This window comes from Aspergillus wentii (assembly GCF_001890725.1).
Source record: "Aspergillus wentii DTO 134E9 unplaced genomic scaffold ASPWEscaffold_8, whole genome shotgun sequence".
Classification (NCBI taxonomy): Eukaryota; Fungi; Ascomycota; class Eurotiomycetes; order Eurotiales; family Aspergillaceae; genus Aspergillus; species Aspergillus wentii.
In genome coordinates, this window is record NW_024467839.1 from 942,140 (window position 1) to 956,881 (window position 14,742).

The 14,742-nt window shown below is 47.3% G+C and overlaps 6 protein-coding genes across 6 annotated transcripts; 2 read left to right on the forward strand and 4 right to left on the reverse strand.

Moving 5' to 3' along the window:
- Nucleotides 1–1,341: 1,341 nt before the first annotated feature.
- ASPWEDRAFT_31816 (uncharacterized protein) lies at nt 1,342–2,041 on the reverse strand (the record flags this gene model as incomplete). Its single annotated transcript, XM_040833583.1, has 4 exons — nt 1,342–1,503; nt 1,534–1,609; nt 1,648–1,969; nt 2,023–2,041. 4 exons carry the CDS (start codon nt 2,039–2,041, stop codon nt 1,342–1,344), a joined length of 579 nt encoding a protein of 192 aa, XP_040684818.1.
- Nucleotides 2,042–2,731: 690 nt separating this feature from the next.
- ASPWEDRAFT_683704 (uncharacterized protein) lies at nt 2,732–3,329 on the forward strand. Its single transcript, XM_040838966.1, has one exon. It carries the CDS (start codon nt 2,948–2,950, stop codon nt 3,260–3,262), a length of 315 nt encoding a protein of 104 aa, XP_040684819.1. The 5' UTR covers nt 2,732–2,947; the 3' UTR covers nt 3,263–3,329.
- Nucleotides 3,330–5,018: 1,689 nt separating this feature from the next.
- Nucleotides 5,019–7,935, forward strand: ASPWEDRAFT_45103 (NDT80 / PhoG like DNA-binding family protein). Its single transcript, XM_040836442.1, has 4 exons — nt 5,019–5,044; nt 5,456–5,505; nt 5,608–5,704; nt 5,795–7,935. Exons 1-4 carry the CDS (start codon nt 5,031–5,033, stop codon nt 7,443–7,445), a joined length of 1,812 nt encoding a protein of 603 aa, XP_040684820.1. The 5' UTR covers nt 5,019–5,030; the 3' UTR covers nt 7,446–7,935.
- Nucleotides 7,936–9,683: 1,748 nt separating this feature from the next.
- Nucleotides 9,684–10,700, reverse strand: ASPWEDRAFT_683475 (uncharacterized protein). Its single transcript, XM_040838963.1, has one exon. It carries the CDS (start codon nt 10,491–10,493, stop codon nt 9,822–9,824), a length of 672 nt encoding a protein of 223 aa, XP_040684821.1. The 5' UTR covers nt 10,494–10,700; the 3' UTR covers nt 9,684–9,821.
- ASPWEDRAFT_176244 (uncharacterized protein) lies at nt 10,642–10,909 on the reverse strand (the record flags this gene model as incomplete). The annotated part of the gene is made up of 2 exons (XM_040831475.1): nt 10,642–10,834; nt 10,896–10,909. 2 exons carry the CDS (start codon nt 10,907–10,909, stop codon nt 10,642–10,644), a joined length of 207 nt encoding a protein of 68 aa, XP_040684822.1.
- Nucleotides 10,910–11,382: 473 nt separating this feature from the next.
- Nucleotides 11,383–13,714, reverse strand: faa4 (long-chain fatty acid-CoA ligase FAA1; the record flags this gene model as incomplete). The annotated part of the gene is made up of 5 exons (XM_040838053.1): nt 11,383–11,472; nt 11,530–12,674; nt 12,732–13,127; nt 13,187–13,212; nt 13,275–13,714. The coding sequence occupies 5 exons, from the start codon at nt 13,712–13,714 to the stop codon at nt 11,383–11,385; spliced, it is 2,097 nt and encodes a 698-aa protein (XP_040684823.1).
- Between the last annotated feature and the right edge of the window lie 1,028 nt (nt 13,715–14,742).

Genomic DNA, 14,742 nt, shown 5'->3' on the forward strand with positions numbered 1-14,742 from the left:
GAAAGTTGATTTATTAAGAGAATTTGCTGCCCCTGTCAGGGGAAGAAATTCTGCCATCCTTCGACGGCTAGGTGCAGCATTGAGAATACGATTATCATCTCTGACTCTTGGCCTGCTTGGAGAAGATGGCTCCTTAGCGGTTGTACAAACCACCGTTAACGGGGGTAAACAACACGAGAAGGTTATGACCGCGTTGTGCACGGGACAGCCGCACGAGTCGATCCGGAATACTCCATGGTTTCCAAGAGGCCACGGTTATTAATAATAAGGTGCGAGAGCATCATCCAACGGTCCACTGGGGTGGTGATTGGAAACCGAGCACATTCCCACAAGGGTAAACGGACAAAACAAAGTGGAGTATAGTTTCATCTGTCGAGGACGACAAGGTATGTACCGCTGTAACTTAATCCATGGTCCTTTTGCCAAAGAGGATATAATTAGCACTGCTCCATGGTAGGCAAAAGGTACATAAATAATGATAAACAATGACCCCATGTAGCCCATCTATTGAGACCAGGATGTTGGTACCTGCAGTAAGCCTGAGACCTAAGAGAATAATGACCGAGACTCCATGCAAGCGTAGGATTTGCGAGAATTTCCGAGACACCCATGCGATTGTATTATGGGCGGGAGGGCAATGAAAGCTTGTTTCTCATTTCAACCACGAACCAGTCACGGTAATTTCGTCTCAGTAGCAATAAGCAGAACCTTGATTGATTTCTTCGCGATGACTGTCTTGACTGGATGTGTGGGTGGTTGTTGATGATATTATGCTGGGGCGTGTCGCTAGTCTTGCAGTGACAAGCGGGGGCACGTGCCCCATTCAACCGGATTTGGAATAATGAGTCTGTTGCTCTTAGCGGAAGATCCTCAATCTTCTTCTTTTCTCTCTGACTTGACTTGGTCTTCGTCATCACCATCACCATCGCCATCATCATCGTCATTATCATCGCCTTTGAAGAATCTGGCATCTGTTAGGAGTCATGCTGATTAACGTTCTTCACATTCGCCATTTCCCATTCGCGGGTGGTCAATCCAGTCTCTGGCCTGCAATGCAACCTCTCCCCCCACCACTACACCCACCCCCCTGTGCAATGTTACGGCGGGATTTGTGCTGTAGCCCGCGGGCATGTCCTGCATGACATCGCTCCGTCAATTTCAGGCGTTCCATCGACTGGTCCCAAATGGATCGAAAAACTTTCTTTTTTTTTTCTTTTTTTCTTTTTTTCTTTTTCTCTTCCTTTTCTTTTTTTGACTTTTACCAATCATGAACCCTGGTCTTGTTCCAGCATGGTGCATATCACATCTAGGCCAACTAGCCTGCTGCATGATTAACGACGATCATCCAACCATAACACGATGATCGTTCAAAAGGAGATTGTGAGAACCAGCCCTGGATGGAGGGATCCACTTATGGATGGCAAGAGTCCAGAGCCTAGAATGCTTGAATATTACTAGTTTATCGACCACAGTACGGATTGCCATCTCCGATTTGGCAAGAGCCTAAGAGGTTCTTTGTCTTGTCCCACCCACTATAGCTGTGGACCAGAGAAGCGAGGTCGATTCTGGAAAATATGCAAGAATATGCTGTGTATTTCCTGTGCACATACTGTAACAACAATACACAGTACATACATCCATACATACACTCGCCCTACACCAAGACTCCACCTATTCAAACCGCCGAGGTATGACTGTGGGGGCTGTTTACCCGGGGTGTTCTCAGACTCACTGCCCCCAAGTGACTTCATTGTCGGAGCCGATAGCAGTGAGGTTTTCCTACTAAGAAAAGGCTCATCGTCAGTGGTTGCCCTCCCTCCATGCAACTCTTTCAGCTTTGTCGGTGAGCAGGAAAGCAGCTTAGTTTTTCGCGGCTGTTGAATCGAGGCTTGTCGATCGCCTGATCTTTGATTCATGCAAGAACCATACTGCTCGTGCCTCGAGCGCCCGACAGGTTCTCTGGGCCGACCTAAGATGCGTCACATCTCTAGAACAAAAATTCTTTTTCTGGATGCCGCATACCTTGTCTAGTCCATTGCATAGACTGTTATTCCATGTTCTGTGCAGCCATTGGTCAACTATCTGCTGCCCCAGTAGTTTCGACAGCCTCCCATCATGCGACTGGGGTCTGCACAGGGTTCCCGGGTGGGTATTTGATCGTCATCAACTAACTTGTTTAGCGCCATCTTATTTGGGTTTACTGCACAGTCCCGTTTACCGATTGTTAATGCTGGGACAGCTGACTTCATCGGTAAATGTGGTTCTGTATAGAACAATCCACCTATTATCGGCAATTGGTTTGTGACAGTATTCGGGATCTCCTATTTGCCTGGAATCATTCGAAAGAGTCCGTGCAGATTTCTTGGTCTGTCTGAACTGGGCTGGGAATGTAACATCGAGCTCGACCAATACAGTGTCTTTCTAAATCTCTAACGCCCTGGTTTTCTTGCCATATGGGATGATGCAACAGTACATACACACATCCTATCAAACCGCATACGCTACTTGACTCCATTCAGGACGGTGACAAAAAAAAAAAAAAAAGGCAACGGTCCTAATGATCCGGGGGTCTTATGGTTGGACCCCTTTCTGCTGCTGCCACCCACTGTAGTCCTTCCTTGTACACCCAATTTCATGGTCTTGACATGATCTAATTTCGCAAACTGCTCGTGGCAAGAAGAGTGATACTTGTTTCCCAAGTCCAAACCGGCAACATGGAGCCGTCAAGGCCTGTGCACTTCAAGTCCTGCAGACACTTCCGCATGCCTGGAGCCTACCAAGAGTCTTTCATTGGATGTAAAACAACCCAGTTTAGAAGCGGATGGAGAAACAACAGGCAGTGATGGAGTCTGTGTGTTCCGCTGTTTGTGGATGAGAAAGGGAAGAAAGGGAAAAAAAAAAAAAAAAACAAAACAAAACAAAACGACAAGACAACCAAATCGGTAAGATGACAGCACAAGGGGTTTTGCCATTCGATCTGGGATCAAATATCAATCGACCGAATCCCTCAGCGCATTTAGCCAACTCAAGAGCTGCCATTCTCGGACATTGCTTGTTTGTCATTTCTTCTCAAAGAAACCCGACAGGATTCGAACGTCTGCCAAAAGATTGTCCAGGATCTGCTGGACTGGACCAACCCGACCAAAGGCAAGAAAGCCAACAGTTAGATGAAATAAAAAGGGCTGGCCGTCATCCGCTTGACGTGGAAAGGGAGAAATACCTATATGCTTGCAGCTTACTCGGTGGAATCTGCAGTGGTTGATGCAAGATACTGCTTCGTGCTGCTGTCTTCTACCATTCTGTTATTGATCTGCCTTTGACATTAGTAAGTCCCATTACTCTTTCTTGCTTTCTTTTTTTTTTGAATTGTTCTGTCATTGTATCTTACTTTCCTGTTACCACTTCCTTCCTTCCAAGCCCAATCCTTTATACTTCTGAAGATGAGCCTTCTGTATGCACGAGAATTTCACGGGATCACTGTATACCTGTTAGGCATACTAAATTATACCATCATCACAAATTCCCTGTGATTAGCCTCTTTGATTGATATATTTACTTCTGACGATCAGATCACTCTTGTTGATTTTTTCCTGTTTACTTCACTGCAACGCCGAGAACAGAAACACACCATAAATCCATTGTGGAACGTGCCATGTTTTCTTTTTCCTCCTTTGATTTCTCACTTGTCTTTGCTTTTCTTTCTGGCTATTTTCTACCCCCAACGATCTCGGCTCTCTAATCTGATCTTTTCTTCAAATACCTTTGCTGCCTCAGTCCAAATTCCTCAGTGACAACTGAAGCACACGACTCTTGCCAAATCCTTGACCCGATTACCTGACAAGCCCTCCCAGATACCTATCGCTACTTTTCCCCCTCGTCGCTTTGTTTGCCTTTGTGGTCGCTTTTAATCGAGAGACTAGCCAGTTCCACTTCTGGCCAGGCTGAACTGTGCTTGGAGAGTGAGCTTTGTTGTTCGAGTACAAGGAGCTCTCAAGACTCTGGGGAGAGATCTATCACCCCCAAATCTACTTCCCGGCCCGTGAAGTTCAAGGATCCGATGAGAGGATCGTCCACGCATCTGTCACTGGCATCGTCACTACTCTAATCAGCGTCTGGCCGATACCGTCGACAGTCTAGTGCTGGTTGTGTCGCCTTAGCGCCCATTCTATTGGATTTATCAAATAGGGCCTGAAGGCGCCCAATCGTGTTCCTCGAGAGGGAAAAAAAGAAAATAAAGGCATTCCGTTTGTTTGCAGGTCAGCTTTCCAAATGAATCACTGTAAGTCTGATTTATTTTATTTTGTTGTTTTATTGACAGTCTATTGCTGTTGTTGGTGTTTTTTTTTTTTTTTTTTCTTCGTTTTCCCTTTCATGATGCAGCTTCGGAGCCGACTTGCGCCCTCGTGTCCCAGCAGCAGCAACTTTATGACGGGCGATCTACATGATGTGACGTTTGATTATTTCCATTCCACTGGGAATCCCAACTATCTTCCTTTGTTACACAGTCCCCCAAGATCTCCATCGTGCTGTGTCAAAATGGCATCGAATATTAAGGCACCCTTGGCTGACAGGGGGCTGTTGGATTTCGGGACTGCGAGGGCGCGATACTTCTTTGTGTCTTTGTCTGCTGTTTTCATGCTTTCATGTTACTCGTTTTCTTTTCTTTTTCTTCTCTTTATTTTCTTTTTTCGCCTTTCCCTTCTTGATTTGTCCCTATTTCTAATTAGTTTTTACTTTTTATTTTTCCTGTCTCGGATCGCCCTTTTTTCTTCTTTTTCTTCTTCCCTTATTCTAACCAAGATTCCTTCTCTTCCCTAGCGACAATTTTGCAGAATTCCTTCCTAGAATGTCCGGTTACCACCGACAGTGATTATACCGGAGCACAACGGCCGTTCTCAGGTCCAGCCGGCTTTTCTATGGATGAGGAGGAGGGAAACCGGAGAGTTGGTGGCCTGGGTCATCCTTTGGCTCAGCCGGCTTCGATATCGACCGCCACCAACGGCCTGAGGTACAACACACAGCCGCCTGCGATGCAGGATGTACCGTAAGTTGTCCCTTTCAATTCGGGCTGTCCTGTTACTTCTGCTGCTGGTGCTGCTCCACTTGGCCCGCTGGCAGCCACTAGTCACATCACTCCCTTCTGGTCCCGGGCAGGTTGATTTGTCTGTTGTTTTGTTATTTCATTGTCAATACCAAACCACTGCAGTGCATGCGCTTAGCTCTTACTTCCTGGGCTTTCCATTGGGGATCTCAGCATGGCCTTGCAGTTGCCGACCATACATAGGTCTTGCCTCAATTTCATTATACATATTACTGCTGTTTCATGATGCATTGGAAATCATCTGATCTACATGTCTATTTTTTTGCCCTGTCCAGCCCAACCAAGATTTTATTCGTTGTATATTTTCTTCTTCCTACTGAGCCTGACTTGCTGACCTGGACTGGCCTTTTTCAGCTTCGCGACTTCTCCCAATGTCCTGATGAGCCCTGCTGATTCATGCTCTGGTTCGTCCCGCTTCACCCTACTTCGAGGCTCAGCCTCGTTAATTCATGGCGTTGTTTTGTTTGCTAACTTGTTTCCCAAATAATTGGAACGGTCTTCATCAGAGCCTTTTTCTCCAGCATCAGGTTCTTTATACTCGCATTCTCCAGTTCTGCCTTACGATCGGATGTCAGATTTTAGAGCTCATCGAGTACCTCCTATGTAAGTTCTTCTTCTTTTTTTCCTCTCCTTTTTCATCCTCTTCTTCCTCTGCGAATAGCGCCTGACGATACATTGGTGCGATCGATTCAGACAACCCCCTTCCGGCATGTCGCCTACTATGCAGTCCCAGGGCACGAGCGTTGCTGGCAGTTCTGGCATGATGGGTAGGGGAGATAGCTGCCCAGGAGCATACACACTCCATCGAGGTACTTTTCCGTCGTTATCAGGCCTGAACGACATGTCGAGAATGTCTACATATACAAGCACGCCACGAGCGCTCGATAGCACTATTGATCGGTCTCAAAGTATGATGTTTGGACAATCCGGGAACATTTTGATGGAACCTGTGCAGCGTCTATCTCAACCGATGACAGATGCCCCTCCCTTCCACGAGACAGATATCATTCACCCCGTCTTTGCGGGCAGTATTTCGGGACAGGCTATCAAACCTGAAATCCAAGCGAAAATACACAAGGGCTTTTTTCAAGTCGACGACAAGTGGACCTGCTACCGACGCAATTACTTTTCTGTCTCGTGCTCGTTTTCGTTGCATCCTTGGACGAATACTCCCCTATTCCTCAAATTCACAGACCACCCCGCTGGCGATCGCATTCGGGCATTTTCCATGTCAATTTCAGCAATAGTGAACTCGCAATTTGCAGAGCCCCGAGAGTTGGTTCAACACACCCCAAAACGCGACAAACAGTCGGAGTCGAAGCCAAAGAAAGTTGTCTTGCAGCCTTGCCAGCCACCACCATTAATGCTGGGTCATGGTTCAGCATCCAACGGCAACCATGGGTTCCCATTGGCTTCACAATCTGCAGGCATGCCAATGGACTACCATTCATCTTTCAGCAGCACGGCCCAGGCTTCACAGCCCCCCACTCAGTACACATTCGAGCGGATTCAGTTCCAGAAGGCAACGGCAAACAATGGAAAGCGCCGGGCCCAGCAGCAATATTATAACCTCGTTGTCGAGCTCTACGCAGATATTACGCCGGTTGGTAGCAGCGAACAACGGTTAGTGAAGATAGCGAGACGGTTGTCACACCCAATGGTTGTCCGTGGCCGTTCTCCAGGGCACTACAAAGATGGTCGGAGAGACAGCTCAACCAGCATGGGCCCCGACAGCGGAAGTGGTGGCTCTGGGGATAGCAGCGGGGGGGCTGTCTTACCTCCAGGTATTGGACACGCCTCGCGCCCTCACCTAGGTCTCATGTCCTACGATCACTCCCAACGTGGGGGTGCGCACTATGGTCGACCGGACTACCATCAGATGGCGACGGCAGATCACTCTCCATTAAGCGACAGCCCGCATGTATCCTCGTCGTCTTCCTCTGCCTTTGATATTGGCATGCTGGACGACTCCATGGACCCAATGAATACTATGAAATGCACGAGCAGCATGGGGTCCTATCCTGACTCCACGTATGCAATCACGTCTCCGGGCCACAGGAAGACCGAAGGTCCATTCCGCCATCATTTGCCACCTTTTGAGTACGACACGCTTTCCAAGGGGAGTGACGATTCTGGGAATAGCTATCCTGACTCGTTTGATTCAATGGTCTCGATGCTTCCAAGCGACCAAAATGATCACTCTCTTTTCCTGAAGCACCCACGGATGACACTCCATCATTCCAGCACAACTGGATACGACCCTTTTTACCCAAGTCGACCAAGTGACCCTGGCCCCTACGGTCGGTTCGACCCCGTTCAACACTCACACGGGTTGGTCGCTTAGAGTCTATCGCCTACACTTCTATTCTATTGCCCCATGACTCCATACGTTCATTTTCTTTGTCTCATTTTTATCATTCTTTTTTTTAACATTTTTATTTATTCTTCCCCATTAGAATTTCTTTCCCTTTTCTTTTTCTTTTTTGCGGTGAATGGGTTTGGTTCTAGCGAGTGACACTGTATGCACGAGTCCTACGTTTCTTCTTTCTTTTGTCTTTTTCTTTTTCTTTTTTCTTTTCAGAAAGAATTGGTCAAAATTGGCAATTTCCTTTTTTACTTCCTTTCTATTTTCTATTTTCTTTTTTTTACCCCCCTTGTCTATGCAGGCTAGACAGGCCAGGCAATAGTTCTATTGATCACCAGGATGTGTTCAAGCTGAAAATATTGCATGAATATGCTTCTCCACTTTGTGATCTGGTCTTTTTGTTCTTCTGTTCTATCTGTTATTTGTTTTTTTAGCCCATCCTCCTTATTTACTCCGTGTCCCTTGTTTTTTTTTTTTTTTTTTTTTTTTTTTTTTTTTAATTCCAGTCATCTCCTCAGGAAGGATACATTATGAGAGAATTTTTTATTTTGCAAAGTCCAGTTATGTATGGGAGTAAATGTTTAGAGATTTGTCAACAGGACACTGATTGGGCCATATCCTCAATGCAGACGCAGAGTGGATGGGCGCAGTACTACAAGGTGCAGAGAAGCAGGGGAAAAAAAAGCAAAAGAAGACCCAGAGAGAAAGGAAAAGAAAGGAAATCAGTTCCAAATGAATGAATAAAATGGATAAATGATGCTATCATCTATTTGTTTAGTTATTATTGGCTTGGGCTGTCTCCCAACTTGCTGTTTATTTCTCCGAATATTGAATAATTGGCTTCTATACCCGCTGTCAATGGATTGTCAACAAAACGACCCCCAAAAGGGCAACGGGGCACTTTCCGATTCCATCTTATCGAATGAAAGATCAAAAAGAGCAGGAAGAGTCTGAGAGAGCAAGGAAAATCCGAAAATCTGCAACTATGTAAACTAAACACCACCCCCCTCCCCATCGAGGCCCATCAACCGATCCTCAAAACCCACTCTGATCCCGTGTTGGTTCAAACTTGTTGAGCCTAGAGCGACTTGAAGACTTGCCTTACTCCGTAATGATAATCGCGCACGAAAGAGAAAGAAACACTGGATCTCAGCGCCAGGGCTGAATGACGAGGATCGACGACAGGCCAAGTGGAGATCATCAGCCGCACCCCTTCGGAAATCGGAACTTCGGGGCTTACACTGGTCACTGGGTGTGGGACTGGGTATCGTTTTTGCTCACCTCCTTTTTGCTTTGCTTGTTAGCTTTTTCTTTTCTTTTCTTTTCTTTTTTTTTTTTTTTTTCTTTTTGTGTGTTTTTCGTTTGTTTGTCCTTTTTAGTTCGCCTCGCTCTGGGTCTATGACTAGGTAGCTAACTAGGTATCGATCGATCTTTATTTGTCTTTCTTTGTTGTCAAGTGGGCTACTAGTTCGGGGCTGGCTGAAGATCGAATCCTCACCGCCGTATTCGTACTTTGGATCTTCTAAGCATTCATTCACTATTTCATCAGGCTACATGCATACATACATACATACATACATAATATATTACGGAATGACCTTTCAGAATGCAGACAATGACATTTCTTGATGAACACTGAGTAGATTCGATCATAACTAGACAGTAGATTGGAGAATGGAGATGACTCAGCATGATCCACACTCGGCAAGATCCGATCGCCATCGGCGATCCTTCCAGATTGGGATGTATGTGTATGAACTGTGTATGTAATGGTGTATTTCGCTTATAAAACATACATACAGATTACTTACTAGGTATGATTCAGCAGAATGCAGACCAAATAGTCCAAGAAGAAGAAAAAAAATATAGCTTCTCAGATTGCTCTTGGAGTGGAATGAGAAAAGAGAGGAAGAAGAGAGAGAAATGTGCAGTAAAAAGAACAGCGCATCCATACCCAAATAGGACCGGCATGCTTGGAGAGACAAAAATCCCAGTCCTTCCTGAAAAGTTGAGTCTTCACTTATGCAGGTAGTACAAGGGAGGGGAGCAGGATATACATGCATCGTCCCTTTGGTCATAATGACGACTCAGAAATTTTAGCCAGCCAACGAGGTTTCAATGGGTGTATGTCAAGGATGGTAGCCCTTGCAACCGTTGCATCTGATAATCCCAGCTCGAGGTTTCACGGCAGGCAGGCAACCATAGCGATGGATAAACGCGGGTCTATCGAGGTTCAAGGCAAGATTGGGTTTGGATTCATAAAACTACCAGAGATAGCGCGAGTTATCAAGAGCAGACCCATTGCGTAGATTCAAAGATTGTGTCGGCACTGGCTGGAAATTTCCTCAGAATTTCTCATCCTTTCGCATTAACCTCACATGCTGTCGTGTTCTTTCCTTTCTCTTGTCGGTACAGCCAGAGAAGCATTTTCAACGTTGTGGACCAGACTGACTGACTGATGGATAACGGCCCATCCTCGGGAAACCATTCTTGTGTACTCCGTGTTGCGATTCCAGTCTGTCCCCTGTCCATTTTGGAAACAGATCCCTCATGTACAGGCCTTGAATACTGACTTTCCATACAGACCCCGGTATCCCGAAACCCCCACGTCTCCATCCTGACATGTCGTGCGTCGAAGAATGCTTCTGTTTCACGAAACGGCTCGAGAGCGTTTTTGTGTATATGTGCCACCCGACCCAACTCCTGACATTGCCACACCATGCCAAGAGAAGAAAAAATAAAAATAACAATAAAAAGGGAAAAGAAAAGGGAAAAAACATGGAACCTATGACGGTTCCGCCAAAAATCTTTTTTTCTCGAGATTCCTTCCTGGTCTCCACGACTGCAGTGTCTCCTTCCGTTTAGAGTTCTATCATCCAGTGATTCATACCGGTCATCGCCTTGTCGAGAAATGCGGAAGTCGGAATAGTCACAAGGACAATGAAGACAAGGCAGCAAATAATAAACTACCAGCACTGTCCGTTCTAACCCGATCTGTCTGTCCGCCATATGTACAGCACAGTACATACAGGGGAGGAGGGAAGGGCGTAGAAAACAGGTGGAAGCAGTGCGTATAACAGCATTTCGTACTGCCTATACGGAGTAAAGCCTGTACTTTTGTACGTACCGCCAGCCAGTCTCAATGCCAATGCATCCAGCTCAATCCAATCGAATTTCAATTCCCCTCCTTGTCAACCCTGGAGACGCGGATCGCCATTTTACGGTCCAATTCTTCCTGTTGTTCTTTTGTCGCTGCCATACCCAATGCACCTTCTACTTGCGGCGAGGTCCAAAGCCCGACAGATGCCCAGGCCATGAGACCGATTCCGAAGAGGACTCTCGTTTTCGGCGCGAGGGAGCGGTAGGTGCTGTTGGTTGGGTTAGCTAAGTGTCTTATCCCAAAAGTTGGGTAGCTTTCTATGAACTTACCTCCAGAAAGACATGGTTGTTTTCCAAAAAAAAGTATTTTTCCTCCTCAAATTTCAGGGGACGACAAGTTGGTGGAAGAAAAGAATGATGCGGTCGTTTTTGAGGCCGAATCGCCGGATAACCTCGTCTTGGCGGTTAATCCTACTAGACCTGGAACGGTTAGTCAGGTACACTCCTGCCTCAGGCAAGCATCGTCTACTACCATCACTCCATTAGGTTCACTTGATTATACTAAAGATGCAAGTAATAAAAATAAATACTCATCCCAGTTCGTTATTCTCTCTAATCGTGACATGAGACTAGATAGCATGTAGTACTGACAAAACAGGGAATTCAATAGCTGCTAACAAAACAAACACATACAGGCAATTAAAACACGGCCAAATGCCAAAATCAACAAGGCCAGCGTCCAAATATCAGAATAAAACAATGGGGTTTTCAGCGGAATATCACTTTGCAAATCAATCAACTAAATTAAGGCATTTGCTCATTTCTTGCCGTAGGCACGGTCGACGTCCTGCTGGTGCTTGGTGACAATCTTCTTGCGCTGCAGCTTCTGAGCAGCAGTCATGTAGCCCTGGTCGATTAATGTCAGTTTCTAAGAGCTTCAAGGGGGAATATCAGGGAACTTTACATTTTGAGGAGTCCATTCCTCATCAGACATCACGACACCCTTCACAAGCTCAATGCCCTTAAGACCGCCGGCCTTTCCGGCAGCTGTGAGCTGTGTCAGAACAATGGACTTGAGGTCCTCGTTGTGGACAAGCTGCTCAAGGGTGTCGCCCTTGATGCCATTCTCGCTAGCCAGCTTCTTCAAAGCAGGCTCAGCGGGCACAATGATGGCAATCGGCTTGTCCTGGTCCTGGGCAGCATAGACGCAGATGTTTCCAACAACGGGGGAGGAGCGGTAGACCGACTCGAGCTTCTCCAGGGCAATGTACTCGCCGTTGAGAGTCTTGACAAGGTTCTTCTTGCGGTCGATGATCTTCAAGTGTCCGTACTTGTCGAATTCACCAATGTCACCAGTCATGAACCAGCCACCCTCGGCGAATGCGCCCTTGGTTTCTTCTTCGTTGTCCCAGTAGTAAGAGCTGACACTGCCACCACGGATGAAGATCTCACCCTGTGGGGGGTTGTTTTTCGCCAGGTATCCAGCATCGGGGAAGTCGACCAGCTTGACCTCGACCGAGGCTGGGATTTCACCGAGCGCATCCGGGTTCCAGGCCATCGGATCGTTCAGGGCACCCATGGCTGCGGTCTCAGTCAACCCATAGCCGCTAATCATTGGCGCAATGGCCATGGACAAGAATTTCTGGGTTTCCTTGGAAATCGGACCACCACCGTTCATCACAATACGCAGCCGGCCACCAGTGGCCTCCTTCAACTTGCGGAAGACGACGGCATCCAGAATCGAAGCACCCATCTCGGCACCAGGGATTCCAGTTGCCATCAGGAAGTTCTTGGCGGACATGGCTCCCCAGAACAGGCCCTTCACCAAGAAGCTGGCCTTGTTTAGGTTGCTGAGCACACCCTTCTTCACTGTCTCCCAGACGGCGGGGACACCGACGAGAATAGTGGGCTGCAACTCGCGGATATCACCCTTGCAGTTGCGCATCGAACCTTCCGAAAGGGTTCGCGGGTTTCCGTAACCCATGGTACCACCCCAGAACAAACACAAGTTCTCGAACATGAACTCGAGGATATGCGCTTGGGGAAGGTATGTCAGCAAAGTATCGGATGGGCCGATGTACGGACCGACGATTTCATTGACACCCGCGGCTATTTCGCATTAGCTCAACCATTTCTACTGATACATAAGCGGCACAGTCGACTCACTTGCGGCAATGACGTTCTTGTGTGTCAAGGGCACACCCTTGGGGGGACCGGTGGATCCAGAGGTGTACATGATGCAGCAAAGATCCTCTGCTGATGGTGGCACAGGGTCCACAGGGTTCTCCTCGCCGAGCTTACGCAGGTCCTCGATGCTCATGATGTTGAGGTAGTCAAAGTCGGCCTTCAGCTTGTCCAGATCCGCCTGCTTGGGCTCCTGGTCGGTATTCCAGATGACGTGTTTGATCGACTTGACATCCTTCAGTACGTTACCGAGCGAACGGACGAGGCTGGGGTCGAGGAAAATGGCGGCACTGGAAGTTTGGACCAAGGAATGCTTCAAACCCTCTTCACCGAGAGTGTCGTACGCGGTGACGATAGTGAAAGACTGAGATGCAGCTCCTAATTCCCCCATAAGTCAGAAAACAAGAGATGTATTAAAGGTAGAAAACGCAACGAACCGTGTGACATGGCCAGCCAATGTGCACTAAATCATAAGTCAGCATTCCCTATTTCCCGACACCCAACAGCTCGTCGTAGCACACCCACCTCGTAGCACCATAAAGATGAATCTTGTTATCCTTCTCCAAGCCCAGCTTCCGCAAGCCACATCCCAGCTGGAGCGCAAGCGCCTCGTATTCGATGAAGCTCTTGAAGGTGTACCCGCTCATCTCAAAGTACGTCCACTGCTTGTCAACCTCCTGCTCGACACCATCCACAACCTTCTTGACCTTCTTGTTCTCGACATGGGTTTTGATCAAACGACGGCTACCGACAGCCTTGGAGTTGCCGAACATGCGAGCGGAGCGTCTGAAGTTATCGTAGGTGGTCGCGACATCCTCGGAGGGTCGCAGGATGAGCCCATCCTTGGACTTGGGCAAGCGACGAGGAATAGTCTCTCCCTCTACGGGTTCGCAGCCAGGGACCTCGACGGTGAACGGAGGCTTTTTGGACATGCGCGGTTGCAGGTGAATCTGTGACTTGGACATCTTGGATGGAAGGGGGCAAAGAAATCAGGCGCTAGAAACACTGTACAGGATTATACGAGCTAGAAGAAAGACAGATTGAGGTCGTAACTATTTGGAAAAACTAAATCAGTAGCTGCGCAAGGAAGGCCTCGGGGAGAGGAATGGTAAATAAAAAGGCGGCAAAGAGGCAAACAGCTAGCTTGCGGACGGAACAAAAGCTTCACCGAGGAACCTAGGAGCAGGGGTAGTCATAAAGAACGAGGGAAAGCATACAAGAAGAATTGTCCTCTGGGAAATGATGATCGGACGAGTCCAACGACGGAAAGGAGGAGAGGTGGAGAGCCGGAGAGGGGAAAAGGGAAGAGGAAGAGGAAGAGGGGAAGACGAGCTGAGCGACGAAGGGAAGCGCAAACGAAGCTGTAAGCAGCGGGAGCCGATGAAGTCAGTCTGTGGCTGGTTCCAGGGCGGCTCCAGCGAATGACGCAGCGATGTGGATATCTTCAGATGGGTGTTATTTTCTATGATATGTGTCTATTATACAGCAATATTGAAGTTAAACAGGAATAAAAATATGATAGACACTGATAGAATGCACCGTTGTCCATTGCCTCCACCGCTACCAACTCTACTGCAACATGGCCAACAGAGCACAACAGGTGCATCCAGAACCCAATTGCCGCGGCCCAAGCACCCAGATATCTTTAGAAGAACAAGATCAACAGCTCAAGAGTCAAGACTCAAGTCGACGATATTCGCTAGATAGTAGATACTATTTTGCCGACGAGTTCGCGGGATAAGCTCCGATCCGCAGCTGAAAAGAAAGTCAGTCTAGCAGTGTTTTTTTTGTTGGGAATTCCGCCCAACAAGGACTTGGTTCCTGATTTTTGAGGACATCGTATTTCTCTGAGTGTTCTGATACGTTCAAACAAATGTGATTTTTCTTCAGGAGAATGCCATTATTGGAATATAGCAGTAGAATAAGATGCAATAGTCGATGTTTTTCTGTCACAGTCAGAGTGCCAGTTCTGCTTGATGTACGCTGGGTCTCG